Source organism: Arvicanthis niloticus, chromosome 30 (assembly GCF_011762505.2).
Source record: "Arvicanthis niloticus isolate mArvNil1 chromosome 30, mArvNil1.pat.X, whole genome shotgun sequence".
NCBI classification, from domain to species: domain Eukaryota; kingdom Metazoa; phylum Chordata; class Mammalia; order Rodentia; family Muridae; genus Arvicanthis; species Arvicanthis niloticus.
In genome coordinates this window covers 21,610,324-21,636,321 of record NC_133438.1, presented here as the reverse complement: position 1 = coordinate 21,636,321, position 25,998 = coordinate 21,610,324, and the positions used below count along the sequence as shown (strand labels likewise).

The window sequence follows — 25,998 nt, the reverse complement described above, 5'->3', positions numbered from 1 at the left end:
GCTCGTCTCAGCACACAGATGCCCAGCGTATCTGTGGGAGCGTTAAGAAACCACCCACTAAGCTGTTTGCTGAAAACACTCCCTGGGTCAACTTATGGCCCCTCAGGCACAGAAGCAACAGGACTAAACTTTACACACTTAAATTCAATCAAAAAAACTTTTACCGGGGAGTTGTTTAGTTGAGACAGGGTGTCATGTAGCACAGTCTGGCCTTGAGCTTGCCAGCAGACAAGGATGACCTTGAACTTCTAATCTTCCTGCCTTCCTCTTTCAAGCACTTCCAAGCACTGGGACCATAGGTGTGTGCTACCACAATATGCAGAAAAGGGGCTTTAAAAAAGATTACTTTTTAAACATTGTGTGTATGTGTTTGTGTCTATGAACACGTGAATGCAGGCTCCTGGAGTCCAGAGAGAGCTGGCTTCCCTAGAGCATGCTGACTGGCACTGGTGTGCCACCTGATTCGGTGCCAAGGATCCAGAGAAGCTGGATTCTCTGCAAGACCAACACTAAACACTGAGCCTTCTTCCCAACTCCCAGAGCAATGCCTTTATGGTAAAACAAACAAGTAAAGGAAAACTTTTCTCCAGGAGAGGACAATCCTCTAAGCTGTATCTTCTACGGATTGTAGCATACACCAGGATACAAGGCAAGCCTCTCCTCCTCTGATGGTGACTTAAGTCTCCAGCAGCTCTCCACAGTTACAATGTTAGTGGCTGCACACATTACCCTGGTCCCTTAGGAATGACGTTTATGACTAAGCACAGTCCAGAGAACACAGAGAGGAGGAAGTCGTAACGAGGTAAACGGGTTTCTAGTTTGCCTGAGAAATGGTAAATTGGAAGTTGTAATTACTACCCAGCTAGACGTCAACAGCTGGGCAAAGTTATAAAATTAGATTTAATCAATTAAGCTCAGTCTGTAATTAGAAGAAACTAAATAACTTAGAAAAAGAGAAATTAGAATTCAACTTCATTAGACTTTGCTTAATTAAAGTGAAGTCAAAGATTGTTTTTACTTCAGCAAGATAATAATTTACCACATGGAGAATTAACACAAATCGTGTCACTGTTTTACAGACTTATGTTTTGTAACTGCAAAACAGAAAAGTTCCCACACTTAAACGTGAAAGTTTAATCAAAGTGAAAAGTGTGTAACTCCTGGAAATACCCCTAAATAAATAGTAGACGACATTTAAAACATTAGTTGGAAAAAAAAAAACAGCACAAAATCATTTTAACTTGAGTTCTGGCTGAAAGAGTTTAATCAGTGAGACTTGTTACTCACCATCAACAATTGTTCCTCTTCTGCGGTAAGTCAGTACAATACTGTAGAAATTCTTACTGAAATTTTACGTGAACATCACTGAGTGACTGGTATGCACTGAAAGACAAATTTTCTCCAACTCCTGACACTAAGCTTTGAACTTCAGTTGTAAAATTATAGGCCAGCTCACTCCTGCACCTGCCACCTTGCTCTTACGGCTCTCACCGGACCCTCAACCTCACCATCTCCCCGCTATCCTCATTAAATCTTTTTTTCTTTTTTTTTTTTTTTTTAAACAGCAGCATCAGGTTCACATCAGGAGTAGGCAGAAGCAGGCCTTGCCCACTCCCACACTAAAGTGATACGTTTGCTGCAAATGTGCAGGGATGTATATTACCAGCATACCAGCATCACGCATCTACACTTCATATTCCAGCTCACGGTTGGCAGGGCAGATTCACTGTCTTTGTAAATGTGCAACTATTTGTAGCAGCTATTGTAGCAGCACACAGAACCCATCCACTGACCACAGTTCAGCTCCACTCTCTCATCAAACTGTTTCACACTATTCTTAAAACCACTTTTTTTTTTTTTTTACTTTTACAACATGTGGTTTTCCCAATACCACCTGATATTTTAAAATGTTTTATATTGATTCTTTAAGCATATGACGATGTTTTGTATTGATTGAGGATATCATAATGCCTTGTGTTGATTCTTTGAAGATATAATAATGTTTTGTGTTGATTCTTTCAGGATATAATAGTGTTTTGTATTGATTTGTTGAGGCTATAAATCATGCAATGTTTTTTGATCATGTTCATCTTCTCCCAACTTTTCCGAGATCCATAACCCACCGACTTTACACTCCCTGCTACCACAGAGTCTTACTATGTAGCTCAGGCTATCCTAGAATTTACATTGCTGGTTAAGGCAGAAATAACAGAAGAAACATTTGGTTATCTTCAGTTTTGATGCATAATTGCCTCCTGGTCCTTTTCCCACCCCTCTGTCCTACACTATGTATTCTGTGACTTACGAATTTCTGCTTTCTACCAGAGTCAAAACCCCCAGTCAAGAGCACTGCCTTGGGTACTGAGCTGGATACATTCTGGGGTTCACTCAGGCTCCGACAGACACCTTGCCATGCAGGAAACTGACATCTGCATGGAACTGTGCACTATTTGAGGATAACCTCGAATGTTGATCCTTCCATTTCTACCTCTACGTTCTGGAATTGCATGTATATCCTACTGTGCAGTTTACTCTTGAGACATTTGGAAGACAACAGGCTCAAGGTTCAAGAACCAAAGAGAAGACACACTGTCTGGTTTTGTCTTCAGGTTTTAGACACAGGCCTCCACTACTGAGCAAAGCCACACTGGAGCATTCTTGCTGCCGCTGCCTCCTAAAGGCTGGGCTTATAATTATGTGGTTGCACATCTGGCTGCTTTGCTTTTTCTGAGAAACAACAGGACTTGAGTTTTGATGCTCTGTCCTGCTGACAACTTCTCTCATTTGCAAGGATTCATTAACTCACAGAATTCACCGTGTTCACTGATGGACACATAATAAAGTCACATTTAACCAAGAACCAGAGAGGCCTAGAGTTCTGTGTATCAGATGATAGAAGCTAGGGTGTTGTTAAAATCGTGGAAAACCCACTTAGAATGGGCGTTCTCTTTTTACCCTTTCCACCTTGCCCCTCCATCAATGAAAAGACTCAAGGTGGAGAGAGAACAACAGAAGATTGTCCCAGCAAATTGAGAGCAGACAGGAAGTGAACATTTCAGCTACTTTGTCTACCAACATTCAGGCTAAGACTGTAGCTGTTCAAGTCCGTGTCAGCCTGCTTGTCAACCTTGAACCCTGTTGACTTGTGTTTAGTCAAAATGAGTCACATTGACTCTGTCCAACTGTATTGTTGATAGGTCAATTCCTAAGACACACACACGATGCACGGAATGCATAAGAAGCCTCACAGCTCCTCCCTGCCCACGAAACCTCCTTGGTTGTCATGGAGGTTCATTGGGAATTCAAAGGCAGCTTGGGCTACATAGTGAGTTCTAAGCCTGTTTGGGCTAGAATGTGAGAGACCCTGTTTCCTCTTGTTACTAAGAACATGGGGTGGGGCAGGGAGGGAATGAAGGAAGGAGGGAGGAAGCAGAGGAAAAAGGGGAAGGAGGGGAAAAGAAAAGACAAGTTTCTACGGTAGAATTAATATAAGATTATGTTAATAATTGAACAGACGTAAGCAGACCCTTCCGCTCAACTCACAGTCTTCATATCACAGACCTGAAACAACTGCAGTCTTGTAAGAGTAATAAAGCTGTAAGCTTGGGAGGCAGAGCTCACACTGACAGATGTGGGGAGTGGTCAGCTCAGCAGTTGCTCTAAAGGGCAGTATCGGGCTGGTGGCTTAACCAACAGCACTCAGGCACTTAGTAAACACTGTTAGAATGTTAGTAAACACTGCGAGTCAGGCTGGGCGGCTCAGCTCAAGTGGCTAGGACAGGAGCTGGGAGCCCAAAGCACACGCTCCGTGCTGCCTAGCCAGCTGTCCTGTCTGGGGAGCACGCAGAGTAGTGACAGACGGGAGGCGAGAGCTGTACACCGGGCACGTATGTACCCAGCAGGGTGTGCAGTGAGCAGGCAGCCATCCAGGTACGTCACATGTTAATGACACTGGCTACAGTCTCCCAAAGGAGACAAATGAAACAGGATGAGCTAAGTACCAGGAGAAATGGGAGCAGAGTTCTGTTGGTGACAGAGATGAGCAATGAGGAGTTTCTGGAGTGCAGGATAGCTGTGCTGATTTGGGGACGGAGGATGAGAGCCTCAGAGCAGGAAGGAGTCTGTCCTGTGTGGAACAGGGAGTAGAGGGGCAGAGTCACAGCGTTCAATCTCCCTGCTTAAAGTAAAAAAAAGTCAAGTTCCTTTATAAATGGTTATTCTTTTGATAAAATACTGAATTTTTATTTGCTCTAAGGAGGGAGCTATACATTTTATATAGTACATACCTGCTACTTGTGAGTTTTAGGATATGAGAAAAAAATCTTCAAGTAAAGATCCATGAAGCATTACTGTGGTGAGTCGGGGCAGAGACCTAAGAACACAGTTCTGTTACAGTTCTATTACAAGAAGCTCATTATAATAAGGTCAACCTGAAAAGTTCTTTTAATTGTATTAAAACAGTAAGAACTAGAAGTTTTATACACTTGCTTCACAGGGTAGGGGGTAAGGGTAACTTAGTGGTCAGTGATTTTGGGGAAGGTGAGAAGGCTCTCAAAAGAAAGCTGCCCACCTGTGACAGCATCTGGGTGTGGCACCAGCTTCCTGTTTCCTCCCCAGGTGCTCCGGGTTAGTCTTCCCTCCTTTATCAGAAGCTCACTTTGAAGGATTGGCCCTTAGGCAGATAAAGAATTCAGAGAAAACTCCCTTCTTAGACTTGCTCTCCACGTCTCTACCTCTGTCCAACGAGTCAGTTCACAGAAGTGGCAGGCAGGTCTAAGGGTAGTGTTCCCTGACGCTGTCAAGCCTTTCTTATGTCACCTGTGGTTCGGATTAGCTGAAAAGGTCTATGTATTAAAGGCTAGTTCACTGGCCCATGCAACGGTGGGGAGTTGACAGAACCTTTAGAGGATGGGCCTCACCTCACTAAATACAGTTCATAGGAAGTACATCCTGGGGAAGGAAACTTTAAAATCCTGCCCTTCCAGTCACGTGCCCCATCCTGCTTCAGGGTGAGCAGTTCCCTTTGCTGCAATGTATCTCACAAGGCCAGAAGCTATGGTGCCAACTGATCACAGAGGAGACTGAAACCTCTGAAACTGAGACAAAATAAAACTTCCCTAATTTAAGTACATTATGTAGGGTGTTTTGTCATAGTAACAGAATATGGACTAGGAACTGTAGGTGTAGGCTCATGGGGTAGGGGGTGGGGGTGCTTGAATTCAAAGCCATAACACAGGACTACATAGCTCACCAAACAGAATTGCGCAGAACGTCTTTTTATGAATGGGTTATTTCACTTAGCAGTGCATCCTCAAAGTTCATTCATCCTGTAACTCATGGGAGTATCCCTTTATTTACTTTTTATTCTTGAGACAAGGCTATGCTGTATAGCTCAGGCTGGCCCCAAACTTGAGCTACTCTTCCTTAGCTGCCAAGTACAAGTGTAACTTATATCTGGTGGCGTCAGAGATGAGATGTGTAAACTGCACACTTATGCCTACACCTTCTGTTGGGCCTTTTTGCTTGCATGTAAGCAGGTTAACTTTAATGTCAGCAGCTGGTCAAAGTCTATAGAAGTGCAATACTTTGAAGAGGCTGGCGGAAGCTCAGTTTCCAACACCTCTTTCATGGAGAAGACATGACAGACTAATTCTCCTTTATTCTAAAATCTACCCCAGTCCTAGACCAAATTAAGAGCGCTAGCTGATGAAGCTGCTTCTGTAAGATCTACTTTGAACACTGGTCGCCACTGCAGCTGTAGATGTCACATTCTTCATCCTGTCTCTCCCTCTGTCTGCCAACTCTTGAGCTCGATCTTCCCATGAGACACATGGCTCTGCGCAGACTAACAACTCTTGTCCACTGTCTGAACGTTTACTTCTATACCAAGGATGAAGAATGAAGTCTCTTTAGCATTTATCCCTTAACCAGGAAGTATCATCCTGGGGACAAGGCACGCCTCACCTTACATTATGTCATCTGTCGAGCTGTTCTACATCGTCTTCCTGGTATGGCCCTTAGACTGCACCACATCTGCAACAGGACATCCTCCCGGGCAGCCCATTTCTGGGGGTTCTGCTGATGGCTACTCTGAAGCTTGTTTCTGGGCCTCTTGCCTTGAGGTGAATGTTCGCCCAGTGCACAGGAGTCACTTCATTTTAAGACTTGTACCATTTTGTTTCTTCTCAGCCACTGGTGCTTTCTTCCCAACAAATAAGTTGAGAGTGTGGCCAGGTTTCCCCTATAGCCAGTGTGAACAACTTAGGGACCGGGACCCTGAGGATGTGGTCTTCAGAGGACTGGGTGTCCTGTACCATTTATACTCCAGCATTGGTTTAATGTTTTATTAATGTCCAAATGCTTCTAGTTTATAAAACTGCACACTGTCCTTCACTGAATCCTGTACATATTTTTAGAACACAGAATGTCATGAATATTTTTTAAAATGGAAGTTTTTCTGGACTTTTTTCATAATTTTTAAATTTAGTAAGTAGAGTTAAGAAATATCAATATTTAAGATTTACACCACAAGACTTATACATTTTAGTCTGTAATACTCATTTTTCAGACGTTTTGGACAAGGTCTTCAATCCAAGCTGGACCACTTATGATCTTTCTGCCACATCTCCTGAGTGCTGACATAATTTTGTATCACGAGCACAGTTTAAACTGTAATATTTAAAGCCAAATCGAAAGCCCCAAAGACAAGCTGGGTCAGTGACATTATTCTGAAAAAAAAAAAAAATGCCCAAGAACTTGGTGCTTTAAGATCTGAAAGATCACTTTTGTATTCCTGCTAGGTTATCTTTTCCAGTATTTGGGACCAGAGCCAGCAGCTCATGCTTCCTATGGCCACCACTGAACTGTGGACACATCTGGTCCTCAAGGCCATTTTTATTTTTGAGACGGGGTCTCTCCTTATGTAGCAGAGATTGGCTTCAAACTTGTGACCCTTTCCTCGGTCTCCCTAGAACTAGGATCGCATGTCCAGCCTACAACTTCTTTTTTCTTCATTTAAAACTTGTATTTATCAGTATTGTGTGTGGTTTCAGTGTGCAGGATGACTGCTGGCACAGCTTCCGCAGCACAACGTGGGGGCAGAGGACAATTCAGTGGGGTAGCTTTTCTCTTACCATGTTTACATGGGTCCCAGAAATCAACTCAGGCTACTAGGCTTGGTGGCAAGTGTGTAACCCACTGAGCCATCTCCTCAGCTGTCCAGGTTCCTTCTTAAACAACGACTTCATATAGTTTTGTGCTGCTTAAATACGGTGATATCAAAATGCTGGCTTCTCCCCCCAAACAAGCAGGCCTAGGAAGTCAGAAGCAAGCAGCTATTTGAGCCTACAAAAGAATAAACTGGCTGGGCAGTGGTGGCACACGCCTTTAACCCCAGCACTTGGGAGGCAGAGGCAGGCGGATTTCTGAGTTCGAGGCCAGCCTGGTCTACAGAGTGAGTTCCAGGACAGCCAGGGCTACACAGAGAAACCCTGTCTCGAAAAACCAACCAATCAACCAACCAAACAACCAACCAAACAAACAAACAAAAAACAAACAAAACAAAACAAAACAAAAAAACTGGTGCTGGGAATTAGGTAACAGTGCTCTGTGGTCCCAGGAAAAGCATAGCACACAAACTCAGCTTGAAACGAGGTCCTTTAAACAACATGGTTATATAAATGCCTCTACAGTGACTCTTGCTTCTTAAGAGGCTGTAATTATTTAAGGATTGTGAAATCTTACGGAGGGTTCCCACTCTACAGCATGGTATCATAGCAACACTTGACAGATACATGACCCAAGGTAAAGAAAAGAATAACAAGCAAGCCTTTTCTTAGTGTCCAGGAAAATAAAATTCTATCCTCTTTGAAAAAGCTCCATGTATTGAAGGGTGACTACAAGGATCCTTCCCACATCCATCTACACACAGAACGCGTGGATGCTCCATGTGAGGCGTGGGCCGTGGTGGCAGGCAGAAGCAGGCAGTAGTGTGCTCAGACGGCATCATGACAAGACCACAGGCTCTGACACTGTGAGCATCCATCCTAATGGGGGCCTCCCACCTCAGCTCGGACTTGGAAGGGGAAGAGCTCGGCTCTACAGAGGAAGACCAAAGGCACCCGAGTATAGGGTGCTATTGTAAGTTAGTTACCATGTTGGGGCTTTACTAGAATCAACTTACAACCCAGTATTTACTTCATGGAGGTCTTCATTTAAGTTCTCAAACTAGGTAGGAATATCCCCTTTATGATATCATAAGTGTATATTTAAAACAATGTAATTTCTACAATTAAGTAATTTCTACCTATCTGATCAAAACACTAAACATTCACTAATACTGAACAAACTGAATATTTTAAATAGTGTTGTCCTGTCCATCACTATCACCATCACCGCCATCACCATCTGCATTAGGGTCTTCCTAAGCTGTTGAGACTGGCTTCAAACTCTTGGGCTCAAGGGATTTCCCCTGAGTAGCTGGGACTACAACCCCTTTGACCAGCTTCTAAGTCATCTGTAAGGACTTTTTGATATCTACCATACTGTTTCAAAACAGTGGCTTAATTTTCTGAGAAGAGGAGACATCCAATACTATGAATCAATACCCTGTGTTTTGAAGGTGGCTGGTGACAGTATTTAGGACGCTCCAAGCCAAACAAGGTTAGAGGTATGAATAAGCAGTCCCAGGTTGGCCTTTTTGGAATTATGATTATGTTGAACTGATAATTTTGGCTAACAGTAAACCTTGGAAAAGCTCTAGAAATAGGGACGTTTCCTTTTAACGAGCGAGTAACCTCTAGAGGAAAGCTGTCTGCTTAGGTGACCCTTCTCTGAGCCGGAGATGCACCTCCTGACCAGCCCAGCTTCTGCCCTCAAACTACTGCTGAGGGCGTGACACTTGATATGCAGTTCACCTAGGGATCATCCATGCACACGAGCTGCATGTGTTAGAAACGCTCTGTTTTCTTTCTAATCTGTCTTTTGTTACAATGAACTCGGAAAGGGAGAATGAAACTTCATTTTCTTTTCCTGTATTGCAAAACTAACAAACAGCTCAAGATGCTTGGAAGTAAAAACCTCTCTCTTTTCCCCAGGGTGCAATTTCAAGCCATTCTGATGACAGCTATTGGCGGTAAAACCTGTGTAAAACATTCAGCATATTTCAACAACATTAATAATTAATGAACATCCTATGCCATTAATTTATAATAAGTCCAAGCTGCTTCTGCGTTTTTAAATGCAATGCTTAGGATTCTACCCTGCAGGTAATTAGCTGAGGCTGACAGTTTGTAGATGCCTGGGTCTACACTGTCATATTACACCTCAGAGTATAATAGGTGCTGTTTAGGGAGAGTTTGGGGTCTTAGGAGACCTAACTACTTTCCATAACCTGGAAAGGGCTTTTCTCACCATTAGAAGACATGTTGAAATAAAGACACTACTTCCTGCTGTCGACAGGAGAACTATGTGTAATTATGATTAATTACATACAATTGGGCATCGGTATTCCCACTATATTTTAGTGAGAAAGTTAGTGCTCTTCTTTATCTTGGCTTAGAGGTACTGGGTACATAAAATATTTTGACATTTTGTTAAATAATATAAACTTCTAAAAAAAGCAACTAACACTGAAGAAATGATTTCCAAATACTCAACCTGTTTATTACTAGTCCTGACACTAACAAATACAGAACAGACTAACTTTTATTTCAGCTTTTTTTTTTTTTTTTTTGAGACAGCATCTTGTGAGGCTCTCTCTTGTACTCATTATCCAGTTTAAACTGACTTCAAACTTGATCCTCCTGCCTTAGCTGCTAGAGTGACAGGATTATGGGTCTAAGCTATGTCTCCATACTCAGCTCAGATAAAAACTTGTGTGTTTATGGAGAGCAACTCCCTCTTCTTTTTGATGTGTGAGACCTTTTACTTGTTATCTGTATGTGCAAAGATGTGTGCCCTGTTCATTGTTAGTTTAGAACTTTGGAAAAGAGCAAAACTGTTACTTTTCAATATTTGACCTTTGGACTCATGTGGCAGCTTCTGGTAGTTCTTTGCTTACCAGGGGCTCAGAGGCCTGAGGCTCTACCAAAGCCACCAAGGCTCCATCAACAGGTCCCCGTTGGTCTACTTAGGTCTAATTCTGAACTACAAATGCTTAGCCATTTCCCACCTATCGGAACCCACACTTCATTTGATCAAATCAAGCCCATCACTACCAACTGTTGATACAGACATGACAACTCAATCTTACTCACTTGAGCTATTTACAACTTAGAAGATCTTTCCTTAGTTACTAGTCATTCAAAGAACCGCTTACAAGAATCAGAGATATTAAATTTGGTGCAAGGTGGGCATGGTGGCTCAGGCAGGAGTGGTGCTGGGAGCTGTAGTCCAGCCTGGGCTACAGTGTGAACACACTGTACAAACACACAAACAAACACAAAAATAACTGGTCTGTGGGAGAGACGTAGCTTATATTCCAAGGGTTCAAATGTTGGAGGCCTGGTCCCTAAGTGGGGTTAATGACAAAAAAGACATTTTGTGTATGTTCAGTGCACATACACAAAATGTTTGTTTGTTTGTTTCTTTTTTTTTCTCCTCGAGACAGGGTTTCTCTGTGCAGCCCTGGCTGGCCTCAAACTCAGAAATCCACCTGCCTCTGCTTCCCAAGTGCTGGGATTAAAGGCATGCGCCACCACTGCCCGGGATGTAACTTCTTTCAAATATACTTTGACCTGTAATAGGCTGAATCCTCACACAAAGAACCCTGTAAACACTGATGGCCAAGTATCTATGAAGTGGCTGATTCCTCCAAGTAGCATGGAGATGCATTAAAACCATGGTGGGACAGCATCTCATACTCAGAACTTCTAAATAAAAATATCACAAATGTTGATAAAGATGGAGAAAAACTAGAACACTTGTTTACTACTACTGGTGGGAAAAAGTGAAAAAGACAAAAACCAACCAAACCAAACCTAACAACAACACCACCCAAGCAAGCAGCAAGAGTTAGAGGCAGAATTATGACTAAGGAGCAGAAATCAGGACTCGGCACCTCTTCTTCACACTCACCACACACCAGGTACACTTCAAACACCCATTTAGTGCCGAATGGACAGAGAAAAGATGGTACACAGTATATGCACAGAAAACGTAACAATCCTGTTAGCAGGAAGCAACAGCTCAGGAAGCTTGGCAGGGATTCTCCTATGGGAAGTGTTTGAGTCACAAGACAAGCTGCAGTTTGACAGATGAGGCAAACTCACAGAAGCAGGTAAGGTCGGCTGCTGGGGACCAGGGCGAGTCGGGGAAGGAGGAGTCTCTATTCACCAGTGGGTACCTGCTGCTGCTCAACACCCTACACAGAACTAACACACTGCATCAGCACTGCGAAGCATCATGGGGCAGATCTTATGTGAAATGTTCATGCCATAGTTTAAAAACAGTATGTTAATCAAAAAGAATTCAGTAATACCTCCCCACAGGCATTAAAAAAAAATTCAAAATTAAAGACTCTACAATTCCTCTTCTAAAATGCTAATAAACTAACCTAAAGATAGAACATGCTTTTTTTATCTAAAGATCTGTTAGAACAACATACAACTGAACAAACAAAAACCCAAAGTAACAACAGTCCATAGGGAATATCCCTCCATGGATTATTATAAAACCAGCAACAGGAAAGCACTCGGAGGCAGTACTGTGGCTCATAACTCAATGCCAGCTGAGCACACAGATGCTGAACAAATACATGAAGGCTCGGCATTGTGGTGATAGGACTGTGAGCAATGTTTCTTTTGTGTTTCCGTCAAGGGTTGTGTAGTGCTAAGGTATATTTTCATAACCCAAAATAAATATGAGAAGTAGTAGTGTTTTAAAAAGGCAACTGAAAAATAAATTCACCTGTGCCTCTTAATAGACTCAGCTCCTTCACTTCATACCTAAAACTCACTCAAACCATAAGAGGCAAAACTGCCCTTGTGCCTGTGGGCAGTTTTGTTCTGGTTTTGAGACAGGATCTTGCTAAAAAGCATAGTGTGGCCTCAACTCAAACTCCTGATCTCCTGGCTGTTCTGTCCAGCCCAGTATGGGGATTGCAGGGACAGCATGCTGCCTCAGCCCTCCGATGCTTGTCGTTTGGAAAGACTGTCCATGTTCTTGTGGGTCAGAAGGATCTTCTCTGTGCTGCCCTTACTCTCCAGAAGGAGCAAGTTTACAACCTGCTTGGCTGTAGCACGTAGAGCCCGGCCTCACCCACTATCACGGGAGAATTTAGACCATCTATTGCTATTGGCTATGAAATTGCTGATATGACAGATGCCACACCCCAGATCTGTTTTGGGATTTAAATTTTAAAGGATTAACTGCTGTAAGCTGGAAGCACACTTCATATAAAGAGGAACGCAACCCTAGATGTACCGAGAATGCATTAAGGATTTCACACCCAAGGTGAAGGTGAAGCACAGGATCTCCAGGAGGACTGGGCTCACTCACATGATTGAGAACTACTCAAGGACATGGGCCCCTCTGGTCACTAACACTCATTTGACCCCCACCCCAACCCGAGACAGGGTCTCCGTGTAGCCTGTAGATCAGGCTGGCATCGAATTCAGAGATCTGCCTGCCTCTGCCTCCCAAGTGCTGGCATTAAAAGCATGCACCACCACTGTCCAGCCATTAATACCCATTGTATGCCTTTGATCATACTTAATATATATCTTTATGAATCCATGAAGAATCCTCAAGACTAATACCTCCACATTCGGTAAGGAAGAACTCCCACATATAAAACGATCCAAACACATAAACACTTTTTAGTTCTTAGTGATGTCATTTCATTGAAATGTAGCTGACATCTCTGGATGGAGGATTTGCTTGCTTTTTATACTGTAACTGACATCACACTTTTCTTTGGGTTTCGGGTAGCGAGGTTTCACACACTGTAGAGGCTGGTGCTGGAGTCTCTACGTAGCTAAGGATGACCCTGCTCCTGATCATCTTGCTTCCATCTTAAGTTGGAAATTTTGAGTATCAGAAAAATACTACAAAACTAAAGTAAGAAGCCTTCTTATTCATTCCAAGGGTCAAACCCAGGACTTCCCATAGTCGAAGCATGTGCTAGACCCTAGCCTTAAGATGTCTTAAAATATTACATAAAAATATTAATCTTTAACCATATACGGGTTGTTACAGAAAGCCATGAAACCTTTGCATTGTGAATGTTAGATCAGATCAAGTAAGCAGAAAGATTAAATATTAACTTTCATTGTCTTGGCTGTCTGTCATGTTATTTGCTCTTTGGTCAAATTATTTTATTCTATTTCTGAAGACATTAAAAACATACTTGTCTAACCTAACAGGTTACAGTACAGAAATAGTTTGTGGCATCACTCTTTAAAACTGAATAGGACTGAAGAAAAGCCATTTCTCACTAAGAATTCTGATTTTATAAATCCCGGTGGCTCTTTTGAAGTAAGATATAAATCAACAAACCTAATCATTTTTATTATGGAATTTATTTATACACATGTACGGCTCTAACACATGATCAAACATTTTAGATTTCACTGAGCAAAATGTCCGCACAATTCACTCATGCCCAGTAGTCACGTGCTAGTTGTTCATGAGTCTTAAAAATCGGAAGGGCTGGGAACCCGCCAGTTTACAGTTCAGTAAAACCTTCATGATTTATGACGCTCCGATATGAGACACAAAGTACAGAATCAAGTTTTAATAGCACTAGGGCTTGAGACTCAGCAACTTTCATTTGAGAGAATAACTACTAAATACCAACTCAGTAAAATGCCATTAGAATATTTTAGTGGGTTTAATTGAGTGTATGATTTGCACCTTAGAAGACAAGTGTTAATTAAGTCTTGGAACAAAACATGTCATACACTATTAGTTTATGTGACAATACGTGTCACTGCCTTGTTATTAAGTCTCTGTCCCTTTCTTTTTATATGATCTCATTTCTAGAACACACGCAGAGTTTCAGGTGTGAAACTACAGCAGCTGTAGCTGGACAGTTGGAGGATTCAGGGGTGACACAGAGTTCCTAGAAAAAAAATTTTAATTTCTGACCTTAATTTACTCGTCCCATCCATTACTTCCATTGAGTATTTGTGTATTTTGTTTAGGAGAAGCTACTTAAATCACATTTAACCTAGCATACTTTGAAGCCTTGGAAGATACGGGCCAGTCAATTATGGTGCTTGACAATTTTAAATTTTTTGATAGCTGCTTTTTCAAAACAAGTAAATAACAACAACAAATACCAACCCACCTAATCTAAAATCATCCAGCTCAGAGAAGTTCTGGAAAATAAGTGTGATCACTTCAATTCCCTGTCATTTTGGAGGCTGAGCATAGATTCACTAATTTACTGAATGTATTAGGGACCCGACTATTCTATTCTAGGGACTCAGGACTCAGTGACTACTCGATGAAAACTTGTTAAGTGAGTGCCACGGTGCTGGGAAAGAGGTGTGGGCTAGGGTCACTCGCGGGGCAGCAGGAGGAGGCAGAGGGGCAGTCTGCATCTAGCCTCACTCATCCCTGACTCTCCCTGTCCAGGACTGGTCCAACGGAAGCGGCCTTCTCCCACCTGTGTGCACTTCCACGGCTGAGTGGCTGGGCTGCTGTGTGGGTGGAGGACATGCATAGGTCCATGTGTTCATCTCCTCCAAAGCTAGAGTTTCAAACTGAAGCTGGAGTCGATGCAAACAAAGCCTTCATGTCTTCTGCTTCCGCAGGGTCTTTGTAACATTCAAAAACCAAGAGATGGAAACGAAACAATAGGACCAAAATCCATCATCATTTAAGGATTGACCTAGGATGTTAAGAATTCTCTGACTTAGTCCCCACCTCTTCCCATTTGACATTTAGCTGTTGATTTATCCCATTTCCATGCTGAGTGACATGTAGTTCACCCGATGTTGCAAACTTATTGTATCATATTTAAATAATATGAAACATGCTGTGCATTCATCTTTCTGTTTTGTCCTAAGACACAAAGAGCCCGTGTGAATCTGCTTTACGCTGTTTTGTTCAGGACGGTGATGGGAGTAGACAAGTGTTCTACTCTGGAGCCCCTACCCCTGCCCCGTAAATAGACTGTGTGTGTGGAGAGCTGTCTATATAAGATATGCTCAAGAGCAGAAAGAATCTGGAATCAGTTAAGTGAGCCATCATACAGGAGGAGTTTTGCTTCTTTAACGTATATCGAAGCCTAAAAGTCTGAGATGATACCATTGTACAACAAAATTGTGCACTGACAGAATACACATCTTCCTGTCATTTTGGCTGATAATTAGTAAATTATTCATCTCAAAATTAGTGAAGTCAGAGCTAAAAGGTAAACTCAAAATCAAACCTCAAAGCTATTGCAAATATGCTGTCTTGATTCTGTACTTTTTGAACCATAAAATAGAAATAACAATTATTCAGACTGTGAGTCATCTCCTAGTAGTTACTAGAGATTGATAACTACATAAAATTCATGTCTTTCCCATGAGTTTTATAGTAAAATATAGATGACACCCATTAAATATATTTAAAGGCAAACAAGTGTTTCCTTATCTCTAAACTTACACTTGATGAATGTCTACTAAAGAAAATACTGGAGAAGAAAATAAGGCGACAGAAATAACTCTTCAAAAGTAGCACCCAGCCGGGCGGTGGTGGCGCACGCCTTTAATCCCAGCACTTGGGGGGCAGAGGCAGGTGGATTTCTGAGTTCGAGGCCAGCCTGGTCTACAGAGTGAGTCCAGGACAGCCAGGACTACAAAGAGAAACTCTGTCTCAAAAAACAAAAACAAAAACAAAAAAAAAAAAACCAAAACAACAACAACAAAAAAACCAATAATAAAAAGTAGCAGCCAAGAGCCCATGCATGAAGTTTTCTCTGTAGAAAAACATGTAGATTTTTGTGTGAAATCAGTGTTCACAGGTCAAGACAGGAGAGCATTCCGGTAGGAAAAGACAGAAGGGAACTGCAGGCTGTGTTTGAGAAATAATGGAAGGAAGGAAGGAAGGAAGGAAGGAAGGAAGGAAGGAAGGAAGGAAGGAAGGAAGGAAGGAAGGAAGGGGAAGGAGGGAGGGAGGGAGGGGAGGGGAGGGGAGGGGAGGGGAGGGGAGGGGAGGGGAGGGGAGGGGAGACAAGTACCGTCTGAATTCTGCAAACATACTACTCTGCATAGAAATGCCTCCACCTCCACCATCTGATCCAGATGGAATATTAGCAGCAGTAAGAAGTCAACAAATTATGCAGCAAGCTTCTTTTCATACAATGGCTTAACTGCATGTGTGGCCCGCTGTGCGCATGCAGTCTTCAGGATTTTTGTTTGTCACAAGCAAGCAGCAGTGGTGTGGACACGGATACCACAGAGCTTTAGGACAGGATGACCACACTTCCATACAGCACAGCCAAGGTAACTTAAATCCTGCTCTGCTTTCTGAAAATGCCAGAACTAAAAGGTCCTTTCTCTTTAGCGAACAGATCTAGTCAGAGCTTTCTACTCTGCTCCACCTGGTAGAAGTGGTCTTTAGCCAGTGGCCTACAGCTCTCTAAATCCCTATAGATCCTTGTCAAAGTTTCCACAGCACAACTTACATTCCATCCCAGCATCATCCATGCTAAAACCCCTTCTCGAATATGCTGCAACATGTCTGCATGTCTCCCTCTTCTTGTTCTGTGTCCCTCAGCCAGGCAAACACCAAATGGTCAACGAAAGCAGTACAGTCAGGCTAAGATTCTTTCTTCCAGCTTGAGGTCCACTCTCCTCAAAGGGGTGACAAGACCTCTACTGAACCCTGCAGCCTGTTTTGAAACGGCAGTCCTGCTCACTGAACCAAGTAAAACTTCTGTTCAAAAGAGTCAATGAAGCTCACAGGAGTGTGGGCTGAAGGCTGGGAGGCCTTTCCTGGTTAAAAAAACGCCTGTGAAAACACCCCAGTCTCAGGGACTCACTGGCCGGGGCCCCAACAGGGACCCTGAAGCACACACTAGAAAATGAAATTGTTGGCTTGCTGCATCCACTGGTCCTTTTCTTTCTCCAGGCTCTTTTTGCCTTTTGGTTTGGGGATCCAGCAACACATTTAGATCCTCCAAGCTCCCTTCTAACTGTTCCTGAACCAGAAGCAACCGTAGGCACTCACTGAGACTCAGTCATGCAGAGACACCTCTGTTCTTTCTTGCCATCTGCTGCTGAGGACAGCCATGGAGCGAGCCATAGAGACACGGCATGAAGTAAAGCTTAGTGGCTTTGTTCACCAACTCGCTTTACCAGGTTCTAAGAAATGATAAAAGTCTTCAAAGGGAAGGGCAGGACCACGTAGTACAAACGTTGAAGCCTGAGAGATCACTTCTGCCCTGGTTATGTACAGGTCCCAAGAACCTGCCACTTTTGCTAGCAGGGGAGTCAGATGGAACTCTGGGCTCAGTGTTAGTGGGGTGCCACACAGAACTCTGGGCTCAGTGTCTCTGCCATCATGTGCTTTACCTTTAAAAGGGGGTTCCCCCTTTTCTTTTTAAAGATGGTGTTGTAATTACAACATTTTTCTTTTCTCCCTCCAAAGACTCCCATACTTCCATATTCTCTTCCCTGCTCCCCTTTAAATTCATGGCCTCTTTTTTATTAATTGGTACTGCACACATAAACGGGCTGAGTCCATTTATTGTTACTTGTTTGTATGTTTTCGGGCTGATCACTTGGCACTGGACAAGTTAGTGTGCTCTCTCCCGGGGAGGGCCACCTCTCTCAGTTTTACTGTTATTTTTATGTGTATGTGTAAGTATATACTACCTGTGGGCAGATGCCTACAGAAGTAGCAGAGAGTATACCTGTGTATAGGTGGTTGTGAGCTGTTCAGTGCAGGTTCTAGAAACTGAACCTGGGTTGTCTGCAAGAGCAGTATGTACTCTTAACCACTGAATCATGTATTAAGTCTGTTTTTGTTCATTTGGGTTTTTTGTTTTGTTTTGTTTTGAGACAGCAGCTCACTATGTAGGCAAGGCTGAACTGACTGGATTGAGCTTGCTATGTAGCCAATGGCTCACTTAAACTCACGAAATTCCTACTTCTGTTGATCCAGTGTTCGGATTATAGATTTGAACCATGACTCAGTGCTTTAAAGGGCTTTTGTATATAGTCACAATAGAAGTCTTACTTACAAATGTGGCATGGGGTCCAGAATCTTTGATTAAAACCAATTAATCTAATAAATTTCAGTTAGCAACAGCCCTAACTTCACATAGAAGATTCAGGTTTTTAGAAGGAAAGAAAATATTTTAAGTGTCCTTACAACATGGCTGGCCCCAGTAAGAAGTTGGACACCATCGTTTCTAAGATGGCTGAGGCTCAAGCACCCCCGAATCCTTTATAAAGCCCTTGGAAGGAGCTCATGGGGTAGGAGCTGCAGCCGATGCACCCCAACATCCTCAGGACTCAGTACCGCCGCTGCTGAGCCACCCTTTCCCCAGCTTCTCACCCTATCCAAGCAGTTTGCAGGATTCAGACAAGTTGTCTGATGTAGGGGTTTACAACCCTGGTGCCATTGATCTTTAGTCTAGACAAACCCTGTTATGGATAGCAGTTCAGACTCAATGATGATCCATTTGAGGACAATGTTATTCTGAGAACTTTACACAAGTCAGCTGATCTGATAGCACAACAGTAACTTTATTATGTCGATTCTGTAGATGGAGTTCCCGGGCAGCAGAGAGGTGGACACTCATTGAAGCTAGTCTTAAATCCACAGATTTAATCAATTTCTGGTTAAACATACCCTGGAAAAGTTGTATCTGTAGTGAACATTGCTGCTTAAACAGAGCAGTCTAACAGCTATTCCTATTGCACTGCGTATTATATAAGAAATGCAGAAATGGTTTAGAGCACAGGGAAGGTGTGTGTGGAGTGTATGCAAACAGCTAAGGAAAAAGACTGGCATGTTCAAGTGTGGGAGCACTGAGCTTCTCCCCAGGGGGACTGGAAGGTCCCCTTTAACAGTCAGTCTCTGGTGCAGCATGTGCTCTCATAGTGGAGAGAGGCAGAGCACCCAGGAAGCATTCGGGCCAGGATGGCCTGCCGATGAGACATCACTGGTACCACAAGGAGAGATGAAAGCGAAGGACAGGGAGGACATTGTGTGGGCACAGTGCTCCACTCTTTCCCGAGAACAACAGTGTTTTTTAACTGAACGGTGATGTGTTCATTCAGCAGGACAGCTGACGGCCAACATGAAGAATGACAACAAAGGGTTTTTCTATACAACACGTGGCTGAGAAGATGTCTGCACCCAGCACACAGGGTGAGGGGTGCTGACTCATCTTAAGCTACAGGGAGAAGAACTGGTCTCTGGAAAGAGGAGCAGTGCTGGCTGCGCCTATCTTCCCAGTTATCTTCTCAAGCCCAAAGCCCCAGCTTAGCGTTCCATTTCTGGTTCCATTTTGAATGTATTGAAAAACCATACTGATGAATGATACTGGCAGCTTACTATTTAAAAGAATGAAAATCACTTAAGTAGAGATTAAATGCACACAAATCCCAATAAGCTATGAGGAAATAAAGGTAGGTGTGTAAGTAAACACCACACGATAATCCGGAGCGAGTATAAAACATGGAAACATTTCATAGGAGCAGTCGATGGACGAGGAAGTCACTACAGAGCAGACCCTGGGAAGAAAATCTAAGGAGCCTACGGGCTTCCTTTCTATGTGCTCACCATTTCCTGCCCACTGCCGACCTGCTCTGCCAGTCAGCCTCAGCCTGACAGGTAATTGAGGGGTAACGTTGTACGTTTCAGGTGTATAACATAATAGCATGCTTACGCACACACTGGAAAGGGATTACCACAATCAAGTCAATTAGCACCTTAATCCATGGCCTCGAACTTCTATGTGAGGTGAGAAAGGGTGCTTCCTGTTGAGTTTCCAGTACAGTATCCTTCCTCTGTTTCCATCCCACTGGATGGCAGGTTACCAGAACTCAGTCTGTTCCCTTTGACAAACATCTCCCCATTTCTCTGTCCCTTGCTCGTTTGTAACAAAGTCTCATGTCACAGAGACTTGTGGGATCTCACATCCATTCCTATTCTAGAGAACAGAAATGGGAGGGGTTTAGGGACAGGAACAGTTACGGAACCTGTAAAGGAAACGACAAAGACCTGGCTGTCTTCCCCGGTGACTGAGGTCACATCAACTGGTCAATCCCTTAAATTTTGCCCTCATTTGCTTTCCACTGCTGTGAGAAAGGCCATGACCAAAAGCAACTTGGGAAAGAAAGGGTTTACTTAGCTTACATGTCCTAGTCACAGTCACCCCTGAGGGAAGCTAAGATGGAAACCAAGCAGGGCAGTAAGCAACCTAGAGGCAGGCACTGAAGCAGAAGCCACAGACAACACCGCTTACTGACTTTCTCCTGTAGCTTTTTCAGCTTGTTTCTTTATTTAATATAAACTAGGCCCACTTTCCCAGCGTTAGAACCGCCCATCATGGGCTAGACCCTCCCACAGGGTTAGAACCGCCCATCATGGGCTAGACCCTCCCACAGGGTTAGGACCGCCCATCATGGGCTAGACCCTCCCACATCAATCACTCGTCAAGAAAACACCCCACAGACTTGCAGGCAGGCCAGCTGATGGAGGAATTTTCTTAATTAAGGTTCCTTCTTCCCGAATGACTCTGGCTTGTGTTGAGCTAACAAAAACCCACCAACAATCTGAAAATGATGCTGCACTTTTGCTCATTCTTATAAGAATTTAAAAATTTTAAAATATTTCAAGAAATATAAACTATGTTTGTCACAATTATCACAATGATGCAGATTCAGCTTTGGTGTTTAGTAGAATTTGATGTTTAACCAACCATTTAGGAGCTTGGTTATTACTGTTTGGAGGAAAATATTAAGAGATTTCATGTATATTTTATTTGTAGTTATAGAAAAGGAAAAAAAACAGATTCATTTTATAAAGGAATGTAGAAAACCTATATACCTGTACTACTGACAACTAAAGGACCCCAGCTAGCCAGGCAGCGACAGTTCCTGAAAATTGGTTTGTTCTTACTTGACCACACCCAGAGTGCTTCTAATCTCAAGGTCAGTTTAAGTGAGGAGCCACTTTCTTCCGACCCCTTTGGTTTCTAGCTCTCCCTTTAAGTTCCAGAGGTCAGGGTGGCTCTGGAAGGCCTCCTCCTGCATGCAGTGCTCATGGCAAGGCCAGCATGAACTCTGTCTCAGTAGTTGTCTTCTCTTTTCCTTTAGGAAGTTCCCAGAGGACACATTTACAAACTGCTGCCTGGCTAGTCCCAAATTTATAGTGGCTCAGTCGGACAGTGACCATGTGCTGTGTTCTTTAGAAGAGACTTGCAGGTTCATTTAAAGGTGAGCTCTGTGCAAACTGTTCTTTCCTCCTCTTTGAGACAGTGTCTCGTGTAGAGCAGCCTAGCTTCCAGCTTGCTAGCCAGGGCTGGCCTTGAACTCCTGATCCTCCCGTCTCCACCTTCCTGAGAGCTTTGTAGGTGTGAGACACCAGGGCCAACTCCATGATTGCTTTCTTTAGAAGAGCAGCTGTGACCTGCTTGGTTTTGTTGTTGTTGTTTTTTGAAATCCACACACATGTTACTCTGGACTCCTATATGCAGACTTCAAATTATAAAATTCAATTTCCTTCCTGTCTGTACTTCACAGCAGTGACTAAAGCTAGCCTTTCATTCTATGAAACAATCAGGGCCTTTTTAGGACACCTTTCTACCATGTCTGTGGTTGATCATGCCTCAGCCTTCTCCTTACTGTGGTTACAGGCTTGTCATTACCTATAACCAGCTTTTCTAAGGTACTTGTGAGCCTCACAATGGTCTAGGGATAATTACATGGAGTAACTTAAAATGTGTATGCATTATACAGACTGAGCAGGCTATATTTGGGTACACACACACACACACATTCACACACAATCATGTGATTGTAACAACAATTAATGAAAAAAGAAGCCATGAATGTGAAGTAAAGAATGATATATGGGAGGGTCTGGTGAGAGGAAAGGGGATGAAAAACAATGTAACGATAATCCCAAAACTAAAAGAAAAATAATTCAAAAAATGTGTATGCTGGAAGCCAGAGAGCTTACTAAAGAACCAGGGAAGGCAAACTGTGGAGTTAGTGGGCAGTGAGTTGTAACTGGGCAGAGTCAACTGCTTCCCTCATGCGTGTCTGCTCCGTGTTAGGAGGTACATTATATGGGAGAGCTGTACTTTGGTGTCAGATCTTTCAGGTTAGTTACAATTTATTTCAGAGGGGATTTTACTGATACAGAGGATTAGTAGGCAGAGCCTGACAGCTGGAGTCCCATGTTAGCCCAGAAACAGAAATGAGGACCGTGACCTACTTTCAAAAGGGCTATTCGTTAATTTCTTCAAACACCAGATTTCCCTTTCTAGAAAGTACAGAAGCTGCTCCATCCTGTCTGTTCTTCACGATTCTTTCCACGATATTCTCTACTTGGACCATCTCCTCAGCAGCTATGTTAAACCTTCCAGATGCTTCCAGTGCCCCCGCTATGGCTAGCTCCCTGCAGGAAGCCCACCTCCAAAAGCAGCAAAGGGTTCCCTCTTTCACAAATCCAGAAACATTCATTAATCTTCCCTAAGAGCCTCAGCGTGGAAAAGCTTTACCCCAGATTGCACTGGCCTATTATCCAGTGTCTCTATCAATTTCCAGTAATATGGAGGTTTACTCTTAAAGAAAAAAAAAATCAAGTAATAAATGTAGTATCAAACATAGAAAACATAAGTGAGCACGAAGCTTATAGTTTGAGTTTAAGAACAAATACCACAAGCATTTTAGTGTGTGCTTTTACAGATTGTTTTTTTTTTTTCCCCCAAAGATTATACATTGGTGTATATGAAACAAACCCCAGAGTCTTTATGGAATAGTATCTTGAAACCTATCTGGATATCTTCTGTGTAGCAAGAATGTTTCCTTTCCTAATGGCTGTATGGTACTGAACTGTATGCAAGCATGTCATTTCTACAGGACACATAGTGATTTTATATTTGTAATTTTAAACATTTCATGCCGTACGCAAGGTTGTCTGTTGAGCTGCAGTATTTGCAAGGGGCTCAGTGATCAAATACAAGAGAACCTTGGCATAAGATCACGTTATTAGCAAAAAGAACTAGGAAGAGAAAACAAATCCTCAGTGCATACGGATAAAAAGGGGAGAGAGAAAGGGAGAAGGGGAGGCAGGTCTTATGGCAGAAAGCCAACCAGTAAATGTAGAAGGAGTGGTGGATTAGCAAATCTACTTGGCATCTAACAGCACAGTGATTGCTTCAGAATAATTGAAGCTAAAAGTCATGGGTAAGCATAGGAGGAAGGTGCGCACAAAGTATCCTCCCACAGTAAAATAATTACAAAACCCAAACAAAAATCTAGTTGATATACCCTAACCAGGTAAAAAGGGTTACCGTCACTAGGGCTGGAACAAATCCTGCCTCTTGACATAACACAGGCAAAACCACCACTTTTGTGGCATTACTGACCAAAACACATAACCTAGACTTAATTGTCCATTAGCCAAACCTCAAACAGAAATGCTACCACAGAAAACCTGGCCTAAATGCTTCCAAAAGATTAGTGTTAGTAACTACACAAGGTGACTCTGGGGAAGTGCTAAGATTAGAGATGGGCAGTCCCCTGCAGCATCCTGGATGTGCATCACTGGACAGTGTGAACAGCAGTGTTGTATTGAGTTACTTTCTTGCATTTGAGATATAATACATCCAGAAGAGATACTCTTTTTTTTTTTTTTAGGACAATTAAAAATAAATCTTAAAGTTAAAATCTTGGAGTTGGAGAGATGCAGGGTCAGAAGTTGAGAGCGCTGGTTTCTCTTCCAGAGAGCTTAGTTCAATGTCCAGCACCCACAGAGCAGCTCACAACTCTAGTTCTGAGAGATTTGATACCCTCAAGCAGACACACATACAAGCAAAACACATAAGCAAAAAAACATAAAACTATAAACAATGTTTTTTTTAAAAAGTTTACATCTTTGGGTCTGGTTAATTTGGGGGTATGTTTTTTTTTTTATACTTAGAACATTTTTATAATAATTTTTAAAAGTTAACATTGGAGGAATCCAAGAGAAAAGTACACAGGAAATCTTTGTCTCATTCTTGCAATTCTTCGACTTTTCCTGAGGCCTGACATTACATGAACTAGGCTTAAGGCAGGGCTACTGAGTCCTTATCTATTACTGATTTTTAGAAAATGAATACAATGTTGGGGCTCCTTCATATATACAGGAAAGCTAATGAAAATAGAAACAGAATTGAACGCAAAACTCTCAAATTAATGTTGTTCTGAAACAGGCTAGAACAACTTCTCCAAAACAAGAGACAGAAAAGGAATTGAAGTTTCTCATGAGTTCCTGAGTTCCTTTCTCCACCTCAATTAACAGCAACTTGTTAGGACTTCCAAAGAATACAGTCCATTCTTATCTACACACTACATCATTTTCACATGCTTAACTTCCATCGACTTCATCAGATGACAAAGTTGTGCTTCTTAATTTCAGGCTACTGAAGATTAAGTATGAATAGTACGCAGAAAGGTACAGGAGGGGGGAACTGCGCAGCCTGAGGGGACTGCCTGGCCCAAAGGAAGGCGGGTCGGAGGGTGACATGACCACAGGGGACACGGGCAGGAGGAGTTCCAGAGAGCAATTTCCTCAGTCTGAACCTGAGAAGATACACCACTAGAAAGGTCAGTCTGCTCTCCTAGAGCCAAGATGGATCCCATGTTAAACACCTTGAGTCAAATGAAAGTCTGGCATTGTTCTAACACAAAAGCAAAAAAAAAAAAAAAAAAAAAAAAAAAAAAAATTTATATATAATGCTTTTCTCTGTAAAATAAGATAAAAGCTAACAAAATGTTCTTATTGAAGAGAACACCAATACTCAGGACGAAAGCTACCGATGGACTGTAGCACATCACCACGTTAGGAACATCAATCTCATTTTGTTTTTGCCCTATTTTTTCTCTTTTCCCAATTAACCATCCCAGTCTGATGTGGCTAGATGGTGCATTAACTGCCTTCTTCACTAAATTATGAAACTCTAATAATCGTTGCATTCCTTCGTTAGCTTTCCCCAGCATCCAGGACTAAAGATCTGATCGTCCCCTGAACCACAAACAGGCAAGTCCTTGCAGTGTTTGCGCAGAAAGAGAACCGAAGGCATTTTATTATGTATTAGGATTTTTTGTATGTATCTTTATTACAAAATAAATCTAGCCAACAGCAACGATTCCTGAACAAAAGTGCATTTATTCACTTAACGAATGGCTTGAGATCTACCAAGTGTGTGCTGTGCTTCCAAGAGGATGGGTTTACCCATTATTCAATGCATTTGGAAAACGGTCTGAATAATTTCTCCTCTCTAGAAGTGACAACTAAATATGAAAACTTGGACAGTCCTTAAGACAAGTACTTTTATGACTTACTCAACTGGGCTCTTTTCTCACTAGTACTGGCTTGACTGTCCTGAGTAGTTACGGGAATCCTTTGATTATTATTATTATTTCGAGTCAGGGCCTCTGAGGCCAGCCTGGTTTTGATGTTCCCATGTACATACTGGTGGCTGGCTTGGAACTCTTAAACTTTCCTTTCACCTTTATTTCCCAAGTGCCAGGTTTACAGACATGCACCACACCCACTTTAAAATATATCCCTACATTATATTATTTACAAGAGTCCCTTTAAAAACCCCATTTACATTATATAGTTTCAACATGATTTCCCATAAAATCATCGCAATACAGCAGCTGTTCTCTTTCCTACTCAAATGCACCGGCAGAAAGCACAGTGACTGAAAATTTAGGGGAAATCTAATTTAGAGAGTTACCAGATTGCCTCAGAAGAAGGTAACTACATTTGATGACTTAATCAATCCCTCTTGCTTTTTTGGGCCTTAAATATAAATCCATAATGCATTTT

At 42.5% G+C, this 25,998-nt stretch overlaps 1 protein-coding gene across 7 annotated transcripts in view; it reads right to left on the bottom strand.

Annotated features, from left to right (window-relative positions):
* The window catches only part of Map7 (microtubule associated protein 7), a 130,204-nt gene that overhangs the window by 55,865 nt on the left and 48,341 nt on the right, over positions 1-25,998 (bottom strand). Inside the window, exon 1 of one of the 7 annotated variants that reach the window (XM_076928068.1) lies at positions 16,619-16,763. The exons of 5 other annotated variants lie outside the window; for them this stretch is intronic. In XM_076928068.1, the coding sequence (XP_076784183.1) occupies positions 16,619-16,640 (22 nt within the window). In that variant the 5' untranslated portion in view covers positions 16,641-16,763. Of the gene's footprint in view, positions 1-16,618; positions 16,764-25,998 lie in introns of those variants that run through there. One more of the 7 variants, XM_076928069.1, reaches the window with a different exon arrangement.